This window comes from Limulus polyphemus, unplaced genomic scaffold (genome assembly GCF_000517525.1).
Source record: "Limulus polyphemus unplaced genomic scaffold, Limulus_polyphemus-2.1.2 Scaffold434, whole genome shotgun sequence".
In the NCBI taxonomy this organism is placed as follows: Eukaryota; Metazoa; Arthropoda; class Merostomata; order Xiphosura; family Limulidae; genus Limulus; species Limulus polyphemus.
The window spans coordinates 90,839-102,582 of NW_013666044.1; the positions used below are offsets into that span (position 1 = coordinate 90,839).

The 11,744-nt window shown below is 34.9% G+C and overlaps 1 protein-coding gene across 2 annotated transcripts in view; it reads right to left on the reverse strand.

Annotated features, from left to right (window-relative positions):
* Positions 1 to 11,744, reverse strand: part of LOC106458238 — a 137,616-nt gene that overhangs the window by 37,801 nt on the left and 88,071 nt on the right. For both annotated transcript variants that reach the window (XM_022384386.1, XM_022384387.1), the window contains exons 7-8: positions 7,650 to 8,674; positions 5,654 to 5,884 (exon numbers count right to left, since the gene is read on the reverse strand). In XM_022384386.1, the coding sequence (XP_022240094.1) occupies positions 5,654 to 5,884; positions 7,650 to 8,674 (1,256 nt within the window). The remainder of the gene's footprint in view (positions 1 to 5,653; positions 5,885 to 7,649; positions 8,675 to 11,744) is intronic.

The following is an 11,744-nucleotide window of genomic DNA, read 5'->3' on the forward strand; positions in this document are numbered from 1 at the left end:
TCAGAAAGAGAAAGCCAACAGAATGTGATAACCACAAGACAGGGGTAACCTGATGGGGTAGCCCTTGGTGGGAGACTACATCCATTTCAAGTATGGTATGCTGAATCAGCCATTATCTCACAGGCAGGCAGCTAAGCATAAGTGTGCAGTGTAGTTAGGGCTACAAGTCAGGCTGCTCCCTACAGAACAAATACTTACCTGAGATAGTCCCCACAATAATCAGGTGAAGAGAGAAGCATCCTAGACTTGTGTCCTGAATTGAACCCAAGACCAAATGAAGGGTGCATCCACTCTATCTTGTACTAGTGAGATTGCAGAGCCCTATCAGAAAATCTCCACATCAACTTCCTTAGCAGCTTGGAAATGGTTGTTCTGTACTAGAAGAAAGGGGCAAAACACTCGAAAAAGTGCTTGAAACAAATACTTGAGATAGTCCCCAGAATAATCAGGTGAAGGGAGAAGCATCCCAGACTTGTGTCCTGAGGTGAGCTCAAGACCTATATGGTTTGGTTCATAATATAGTAGGATACCCTCTACTATACTACCAGGTAACACCCCAGTCGTACTTCCCAAATGAGGGGTGCGTTCACTCGATCTTGTATTAGTAATATTGCAGAGCCCTGTCAGAAAATCTCCACATCAGTTTTCTTGAAATGGTTCTCCCATACTCCACTAAAAGAAAGTGGGAAATTTGCATGGGACAAAATACTGGAGAAGTGCTTGAACTGTGTCATCAGGCACAATTATATGGAATTAGGTTCCACGCTGAGTGACAATGCAATGAGTTACCATGACTAAAAACAGCAGTTGTAAGCTAGGTGTTAGGGTAAGCACACATGCTGTCATCTTCTTTTTTTTTCCCCACAAGTGCAGAATAGTCTGAAAAATAAAATATATAAATATTGCAGAAGCAGTCTTGCAGAATACTTCATCTCAACAGTGGCCACTGAGCAAGGGAAGATAGGCTTAACACTTTCCTTACTCCCCCACTCAATGCAAATTTTGAGAATGTATTTCCTATGAGGCAACACCTGGCACAGATAGATTCCAATCTCTCCACAACACAAATATGTAATATGTTGCGAGATATGAAAATTAAACAGCTCAACATCAGGGAGCCATTGTGAAGAGTGGAGAATGGTGACTAGAAGGAGATGAAAGCCAGGGTAGGTAAAACCTCCCTGTGATATAAGGAATGTGACAATGCATTGGAGTCATCTACATCTGTGCATCTGAAGTCTCATACAGGGGATATGGATGGTTAAAGACAAGAGAAGCCTTGAGGTAATAAAATGATGGACAGAGATATTAAAATACACAAGGGTCATGACTCATAACAAATAATCTAAAGTATAACCAAACCACGCAAAATGGAAGGAGACAAGTTATTAGAGGAAAGGAAATCCCACAGGAAAAAAAAAACATATCAGTATGAGCCTTAAAAAGGGTCAGTGTAAAATACACTGTGAAAAAGGCTATACAGAATAAAGGAGACAATCTGAGTCAAAATAATAATACAAGGAAGGGAGGATGAATGGGGAAATATTCAATCACCCTATTAAGCCACCCAAATGTGGGGGAGGGAGGAGAGGTCAGAGAAGAAGAATAACTGGTCCCTGTGATAGAGATTGTGGGAGGAAGCTAACAAAAGTGAGAGGATAGCTCTCATAATGGAGAAGTGAAGAGGAGTTTGAAAGGAAGTGACAAAGGGATACTCTTAGTAGAAGGAAATTCATAGAATCACCAGAAGATGGAGAAACCACCCTGTAGGAAGGGTCCAGGCCAAGGTGAGATATTAAACCTGAGCTCCTAAGACATGATAGGCTGACAATAGAATGTGTTGGTCATGGACCCAAAAGAGAAAGTCCAGAGCACAGAAATAGAAGTCCCTGAAGCAAGTGCATCCCAGTCAGGAGATGGAAGGAACAATGGAGAAGGTGTCTTAATGTATCATAATAAGGAGACCAGACAGACAAGAGAAAGTGTGAGAAAGCCTGAAGAGCTGCCATTATCACAATGATATAGAAATAGAGAAACCTCATCTCAAGAGACCAGATGCCACAAATGGATCAGGCCTCTGGAATAGAGGAAGTGGTGGAAAGGGGTATCTATAGGATGGGTTGACATAAAGCTCAAAACAACACATTGTGCTACCTGTGCTGGACTCAACATGGATATAGAACCCCACAGGCATACTGTTGAGACCAGAGGAGATCAAAACAGATGCAAGACTGGGGCAACAGGGATGTCCAGAGTTGTGTAGGATTGAGTGAACCAACCACAAGAGAGGAAAGAAGACAGTAATTATTTGGATACACCCACAATGATAAGCTAGAAATTACTGAAGGGCACATGTATGGGTACCTTCAGGAGAAACATGGGACTCAGGAAACAAGAAAGATCCCAAGAGAAACAGAACTTCTCATACAGGAAATGATAATATAAGAGCCTGGGAATTTAAAAACCGAAGCTTCTAGTGCATAATAAAGTAGGCTGAGTTTTCCATGTATACAAAGTGAGAAAGACCCCTAAGTAAATGAGATACAAGGTGGGAGTTGAGACTGAATTGGAGAACCGATTTAGCCACCCCAAGCAAGACAAATCCTGCAAGAGAAGAGATATTGCAACAGAGAAATCCACATTGAACAGGGCAAGTTAAAGCTAAACATTCATAGAAGAATGGAACATGGGCCTCAAGAATGTAATTGCTAACCAAAAATTCAACAGACCAAAATAAAAAAGATTAAGCTGGAGCCAACTTGAAAGGAAGGTCTGAATGTTCAACCATTAGGGATACAAATGAAAGAAGCAAAAGGTAGGAAGATAGATTGGGATATTGAGAACATGTTTGAGATCTCGACCTGAGCCATCCACCAGCTGGGTAGGAAACTGTCCATCAAGAACCAATGGAAGGATAGAGTTGGGTCAAATGATACAAATTGATGAATGGCCATCAACTACCTTGTATTCATGGGAATGATAAAAAGATGGGAGTAAAACCCCAGACAGGGGTAGAGGAATCATCCCATGACATTCAAAACAGGTGAAGTGGAGAGTAGAAGGACAGGAAAAAAATATTGAAAATGCACCTAAGGAACACATTAAGTTGTAGCAAAAGGAGCCAAAGGGTGTCACCAGAAAAAAGAATCACCCAAAGAAGGGGGGGGGGGGTATTTTGGACAGTAACAAGAGAACAAAGAACAAGGTCATATGATGAAAATCCTGTTGAGGCCACCTGGTTCCAAAGGTAAGAAACCCAAGTGAGAAGACAACTGCTGTTGAGCTGTATTTGCTCAAAGCACTGAAGTAGAAGAAATACCCCAAAAAACTGCATCACAAAGAAAAGAAGCAAGACAGAGGGTCTGGAGAGAAGAATGAAGAAGACAAATGTCAGAAAATAAAGCAAACTGATGAAGTACATCACAGAAATATTGTAGCCAAGGTAATGGGAGAAAATCTATGGTAAAGTGAAAAATAGGTATGTGCAAGATACCCAGTAAAGCTGACAGGATCATGATATAAAGCCCCTAGAAGAAGTGAAAGTATGAGAATGAATGAAGAAGTTAAGGAAGAGGAGGAGTAAAGTTGAACAGAAAGAAAAAGGGAAAAAAGAGATACCTAATCTGAAAGAAGAGATTCAAGTGATGGTAGCTCATGCAACAAGGGAGCATAAGATTTGGAAAAAAATAACTCAAGAAAGAAAAGAAAATAGACACGTACCTGTGGAATCCAAGCAATGAAGGACATGGGTGGGACTACCTTAACCATGTCAAAAAGAAAGAACAAAAAACAAAATAGCAGTGGTGAAACATATTACCAGATGAGGCAGGCTCAGCTAAAGTAACAGAAGTAGGAGGTCAGGAATCCTGGATTACAGTACAGTATTAGTTGATACCTAAGAAAGAGTGCCAAAACTTTGGAAGATATTAGAAATATGAATGTGTAATCCAGTTAATTCACAAAATTGATTTTGTGGTGGTTCTTTTTTTTTAAATAAGGAATGGTACAAAATCCAAGATTTTTTGATTTTTTTTTTTATATTTATTTACTTTATTATTATCATTATTACTTTTTGATAAATAAAATGAACCAAGTATGTCAATGATGCATAAGCCTAATACCAATTATGAAAAACAACGTACAGGATAAGACCCAAATGTTGGGTTAAATAACAGAAGTAATAGGACATATGTTCCAAAAGTACAAATTTGTGTAAAAGATAATCAAACTGAAGATAATATAAATCAATTTTCTAACTGAAAGTTTAAAAAGTGGTGTTGTTCTTCCACATAATCAAAAAAGTTAAAGAAAGTAGGATGACAAAAGTGTAACATAATAGCACAAAAATTCCAGCTATGTCCTAAAAAAACATCCGAAGACAAGCAGTACTGAGGAAAGGATGACCTTTGTTAAAATGCTAGTGTTCATGGGGATTACTGTCCGTGGAGGATGTGTCACCCTACTACTGATGATTACATGTTAGGCTGGTGCAATACATGATGGGAGCTTTGCTCAAAGTTGGGGCAAGTGTAAAAATTTACATGACAGTGCTTGTGAGGTACAAAAGTTTATGGAATTTTAATTAATTTAAGAGTGTAATAAAACTTAAGCCCTTCATTTGAAACAAACAATTATTAGTGGAATTTGTCACTGCAAATGATGGTCTTATTTTACTCTTGACCCCAATTTCAATACTCAAGACACTATGAAAGACAGTGGTTGTGATGAGTAGCTTATTAAGTACTGCAGCTTGTACATAGTGGAAATGCTAGTTTACATTTCTCACTAAAGTCATAGATGATGGATTTAATACCAGGCATGCATTTCTGTTTCAAAGGAGTGATTAATTTATAGTAGTAAACAATATTTAGGTCTTACTTCCACCAGTACTTCAATAAACCAAAGCACATTACTTAATGACTCACATAAGGATTTGTGCCCCAGTGTTGGATGTTTGTTTTGTGGCTGCAAATTTTTCTCTCTCTCTCCATAAAATTACATTATGTTATATACATACACACACACAAACATAAACAACAAATTACCAAACATTGTAAGAAAGCCCATATATACTCATTTAGAAAGAATAATACAATTTGCTAATGATTTTAAAGCTTCAGCAATGTATCTGTCTTAAAGCTCATTTATACATAATATGGTAGTTGCCTATTGTACTGTTAGTAGTACTATCTTTTCTCTGTACGATTCAGTATACTGAGAATACTATAGCTGCATGCAACAGTACTAATTTAATTATAACAATACAATGTGTGAATAATATGAATACTTCAAATATTAACTGAGGCATAAAAGTGGAGATAACTTACACAATAGGTCAAATTAAAGTAACAATATAGTACTAGAAACTACAGTTAGAATAAACTTTGATCTTTCATATTACAGCTTGTTTGTGAATCAGCTTTAGATATTTCCAAATTAGAAAATGACTTTCCAAATACGAATTTAACTAGTAATATATCATATTTTTTTATTATATATAGTGTATCAACTATACAAATACCAAGTAAAAAAGAAAATTAAGTAATAGTATTGATGAACAGGTATTTTCTAGGGAAATTCTTACAGTGATAACAAAGTGATGGCTATCCCTAACAGATGACATTTACAGCTCAAGGTAGTCTTTGAAACTTACCTGGTTGTCTATGGTCAGGTTGGTCTTGGTGATAAAAAGGAGGTGAATAGGGTTCAGCATAAGTTCGATAGTCATCATCAGTCATAAGTCTAGCTTCATCTAGGCCTTCTTCTTCTGAAGAATCTTGTTGACTCATTCGTTCATCATCTGCAAAAGTTCCATCATCTTCTTCAAGATCACCATCAGAATCTTCATCACTTTGGGAAAGTGAGTCTGAAAAGTTGCTATATCCTGAAAGATACAAAACAAATGTGTTAGATACTGAAACAAATTTCAATTAACTATGAAAGAAAATATTTTACTTATAATTTCTTACACTTACTTTAAATACTTAAACAAACAAACTTAAACAAACTCTCAATTTTCTCTCTCATATAAAGGAATTTTTTATAAATAAAAAAGCACCAGACAAAATAACAGTTCCTTAAAGAAAAGATAAAAATTGCATCCAAAATTTCACGAACAGTATTATAACCAAATCTCTTAATATTAATATGATCAATGCTAAAAAAGGTTTCTCAAAATTCAGCATAACAGCATTTCTTAGTAAAAAGGAAGGGGATATATATAAATAGACACACACACACAAATTCTACAGTATATACGTTGTTATAATTTGAATTTCAAATATAACACTTTTTTGGCTTTAAAGATAAGATTTTTTTCTGAACAAAAACCATTGAAAACATGTCATTCATTGGTTAATTTGTTCTTGAAAGTACTGAGATTCAGCCAATAAATTAAAATTTGCATGTATGCTCATGATAAATGTGACATACCTATCCATTCAGATAAAAAAATGTATCTTGATTAACTGAGGGTAAAACTTAATGAAACAAAGTCTAAGTAAATTCACTTACAAAACACAAACAGAAATTTTATGGAGATGTAAACTTCATTTTAGTGGCTTACACTGTCAGGAATAATGACAGATTGTTAATTTGCATAATGTTTCAATAAAAACATGATTTCAATTTATAGTTTGCCATCATTGATAAGTGTAAAATTACAGAGGAAAATTATGCATTTCACTCATCACTGTCCAGTCTTACTCTGAGATGACTACATTTCTTTCTCAGTAATGTGGTCAACTCAGAGTAAGACTGGACTACATGGTAATATGTTACCAGAAAATTAACATACACAATTCAATGTGACGCTAAATAATTGATATGGTAATACATTAAACTAATACCTATATAATCAAAAGAGTAATGTGTGTGCATGCATAGGAAGCTTTTAAATTTTATTAAGCTATGCAAAAATTAAATTAGAAGTAGGAAAGTACAGGCAATGTCCCCACATGCATAAAGTAGAGGTGGGTGTAGATAGTACTATGCACAGCAAAGGGAAAGGTATCTGGGAATAGATTTGTCATCCCTCAAAGCCCCATCTCAGACAGCAGTGTTTATGTGTTAAGGTTTTGTGTGTGTGAATTTCTTCATTATATATAGACACTTAGAATACCAGTACTGTTACCCTGTTGAATTTTAATACTTGTCTCCCATACCTACTTTTTGGAAGTGTCGCTAGATTTGGAGTCTCTTACTAGATAAGTCAATCAATTTGTCATTTTTGATCAGACCATAAGGCCTAAAGTGTCTTTTGTACCAGAGGTGTTTGACAAGTATTACATATTATGGAACAGGTTTAAACCATTTAGGATTAACCTTGCAGTCATTATGACATCCTGCGTGACCATCAGATTCATTCAGAACTCCATGTACCTAACCTCATAGTTTATGCAGGTTACTTAACTATTTTAATTACTATAAATACAAAGCACTGTCTTTACATTTTATACACATTGTACATTCAAATACAAAGTACCATAACCAATAAACATTTTGTACACAAAGGACGAGTTCCTCCTAGTTCTGAATTATTTTAATAATTATCCTTTATTGAAAAATCTTACAGGAAATAATTGTACATAAACTATAGTCAATTCTCAATAAAATATTTCATCATTTAAATGCACAAGTTCAAAGCTCACCTGACAGTTTGGCTTCTTCAAGAAGAAAATTCTGCAAGGGAAAGAAATAGGAATTGCCATCGTCTTTGTAATCCCATAGCCCTGAACAGTCCAAGTTACTGAACAGAGGAGTGGGCTCTTCATTCTCCGGTGGAGGAATTCGAGGTTGTTTACTCTTTGCTGATGATTGAGGTTCACAAGAAACAACTCTCTGAAAATAACGGGCCAGTGCATTTTCACTGCTTCCATGATGACAAGTTGATTTTGTGCCTTTTTCTGATGCTGAAGTGTTAAGTTTGGAGTTTTTACTGCTATATACCACTGACACTTGATCAGGAATAGCTGAATGATAACCTTCCAAAGAGATGTGGCTTCCTTGGGATACCAAACCACTATCAGCTCCTTGACCTGAAGAATCAAAAGATTGTGGAGAACTGTCTGAAGTTCTTCCTCTGAAGTCTGAAGAGTGAGGTACAACTGGACTATGTGGACTAGACATATTGCTATCCGTGCTGTGAGATCCACTTCGAGATATGTACCTTCTATTTACTCCAGGTGTACACAAACCATTGATTAAACACTTTTCTGTACCCAATTCTGATGGACGGTAGGAATGATCAAGAAATCTGAGACGTTCCCGTTGACTAGCAGATAAGTCTTCACTAAAGTGACGCCTCTGAGGAGGAGGCAGAGTTTCTTCCACAGAATTACTCCTTAATGGACTAGACAAGAAGAGAGACTGTCCATTTTGTCCACTTCTTTGTTCTTTGGCTAAACATCCAATTTTTAAGTATGTTCTTGGTGAGTCTGTGTTCTTTACACGACAGGAACTAAAACTTGAAGCTCGAGATAAATCAAATGACCCTTTTCTAGTAATGGGGTTGCTCACAGGTGGAGCTGGTGATGCTAAAAATGGATGGTGAAACACAAACTCTTCATTCAAAGCTCCTCCAGTTTTCCTCAAAGACTCCTGCTGGTTAGACTTTTTGTTTGTAGAAGAAGCAGATTCAAAACTGTCAAATGAACATTCAGATTCTGGCTTTGTCCTAAAAAATAAGTTTATGTCTTAATATTTGCAGTGTGACCTGTTGCATATAATCCTGTCAAATTTCATTGAAGAAGGAAACAGTTATTGCCAAAATAAATTACTTTCAGTGCTTAAACTTTGTATTTTAACCTCATTTTTTGGACCAGTAAGTACACAGTTTGAAATAAATAAAATCTACTTCAATACAAAATTATTCTTATTTCAAAAAGTAGGCATAAGTATGTTTTTCCAGTGTCTGCCAAATGACATTCTTTAAAACCTTCCTACACAATTTTAAATTAGAACAGCACATAAAAAAAACATTTTTACTGTTTAAAAAAAATTAATTCAAACAAACATTAACATTCACTACTAACATTGAGAAGAAATTGCATTACATCAATCTAGCCATTTGTGGCAAATCTACTTCTCCTTTGATTGTACAAGTGAAATATTCCATAGTTCAATGTCACTAAAAATTGGTGTTATAAAGTCTTTCTCATCACACTTCTTCCACTCTACAGTTTATTCATCAGTCAAAATAAATTAAACATTTAATTATTAAATTTAATATACATTCATCTACAGATTTAACTTCAGTACGTTTGACAGTCATGTCCAAATACCTGTCTCAAAATGGTATGTAGTAATAAGAGATGATGGAGGTGTGGTTGGAGATCTTGCCCTGGCCAATCAATACATTTGTGATAAACATACTTATTATACAGTATAAGTAGTTTTCACTGTATAGCAAGTAGTTATTTTGAAAACCATCCAAACACACATATTATACTGCGGGTGCCTGTCATCAACATGAATTCCCTTCAGTTGGAAAGACTTTTAAACCTGGTATAATTGACTAGAAAGATTCATGCTTAAATGCATTATTATTCTTTACAAATATCCAACTGTTGTCCACCAAGTGTTGCTCACAGGTTGTGTTTTTTTTGTTTTTCATGGTGATATATTGATAAATTCTGTTCACAAACTGATAATGTTTGGAAAACAAGTAGTTTCAAAACATCAATTAAAGACAAAAATATGAAACCCTATAACCAGAGTACTTTCAAAAGATTGTCCTGATAAAAAAAAAAAGAGGTCAACCTTTTGAACAAACTTGGGTTATAGGGTTTTGTAATTTTGTTGATAAATTATATTATTGCACATTTCATAAAGTAGCATGGTTTTCCTAATTACCAAGCATTACTTTCCACACAGTCCTGAGTCTGTTTGTATCTGACTTCTTCACATATTATCCTATTCTTATACTACACAATATAATATATGACTTCATTTGATCACTTAAATCCATATGCTCCTTCTTTCATTCAAAGTTTTAAATTTTTGTAAAAGTACAATTCTAGAAAAAATGATTAATTTCATAGAATAATTCCTGATTAAGAGAAGACTGATATTTTTTCATCCATTCAAGGCAAGCTTATCAATTTCAACATAATTATCTCCATAAAATAAGCATATTTATCAAATTAACAATTTAAATAGAAACTTTAATATATCTGTTTTTCTTAAGTTATTAACCTTACCATATTCTTTTTTAACATTCGCAGTTTGAATAACAACTAATGAATATTCAACAGAAAAGCTATTCAATAAAATGTCTTTATGAGTTCTTTAAATTCTGTTTTAATAAACTGTTTCAATTTTACAATAGAAAAATAATACATTCATAAACTTCTTTCTGATAGATAAAAATAATATACTTTTATAAATGTATCTACATCTTGCTTATGAACAATATTTTAGCTTGTATTTTTGATTCATCAACAAAGTATTGATATGTGCCACTTTTAAAACTGTTTAACCATATATCAAATTAATTCATAATATCAATAATTCCATAGAATTATAGATTTTGCAGTGTTCCTTAACTTTTTCTGCTATAAACTACTTCAAGTTTCTTAAGTTATAATCAAATCACAATGTTTCTCTTTTGTTATTTTACGATATTTTGGAAGTATCAATTACAAATGGGGGATATAACCAATTAATTAATTATATATGTTCTCTATGTTTATTCACCATGTATGTAGACAACTACAGGTCAGGATGAATAAACATATTCTTAACCTAGTTCACTACCTAATGTGATTTGAAATATTAGGTCATCAAGAAATTAATGTTGCATTTTGTAACTCTTTCATTAACCATCCCCCAAAAAACGTACATCACGTATAATAGTTAAATAAGCCACCTATACATCTCATTATAATGTGTAAAGTTGAGTATACTCTAAACCCTTATAGTGATGGTACACGACAAGACACTCATTCGACATGTAATGCTGTTTGAATACAAGAAGGGAAACAATGCCTCTGTAGCCATAAAGAATATCAAAGAAGTTTATGGAAATGTTTTGATAATTTGTAAGTGTCAACAATGGTCGAGCAAATTTCATTCAAGTGACTTTAGCCTTAAAAACTGTGATGGCAGGGGCCGACATGTTGGATTTGATATTGATGATCTAAAGACGCTTGTTGAGTCTAACCCAAGGCAACACACACTCGTGAAATGATTCTGAAATTGCATGTCTTTCATGAAATAATATGTCTAAGAAGTATGGGAAAACTCCATGAAGAAGGTGTTTAGGTGCCTCACAAACTCTCCGATGATCACTGTTTCCAACATGCGAACATTGCTTTGTCTCTTCTGGTGTATAATAAGCATGAACCATTTTTGGACAGAATTGTCATCAGTGATGAAAAGTGGGTTTTCTATGCAAATATTAAATGCCAAAAACAATGGCTTAGTCCCAGACAAAAACCACTTCCAACCCCTAAACGTGGACTCCATCTGCAGAAAGTGATGCTTTGCATTTGCTGGGACATCAAAGGAGTAATTCATTTTGAACTCATCAATCCACAGTGAATTGTCAATGCAGAGATCTACAGTCAGCAACTGGAACATTTAAATCAAGCCCTTCATCAGAAATGCTTTTCACTCATCAATTGGAAAGGTGTTCTTCTTCTCCATGACAATGCACATCCACATGTGGCATGTTCGACACGACACAAGATTATGGATTTTGGTTGGGAAGTTCTCTCCTCCCTATCATATTCTCCAGATATGGC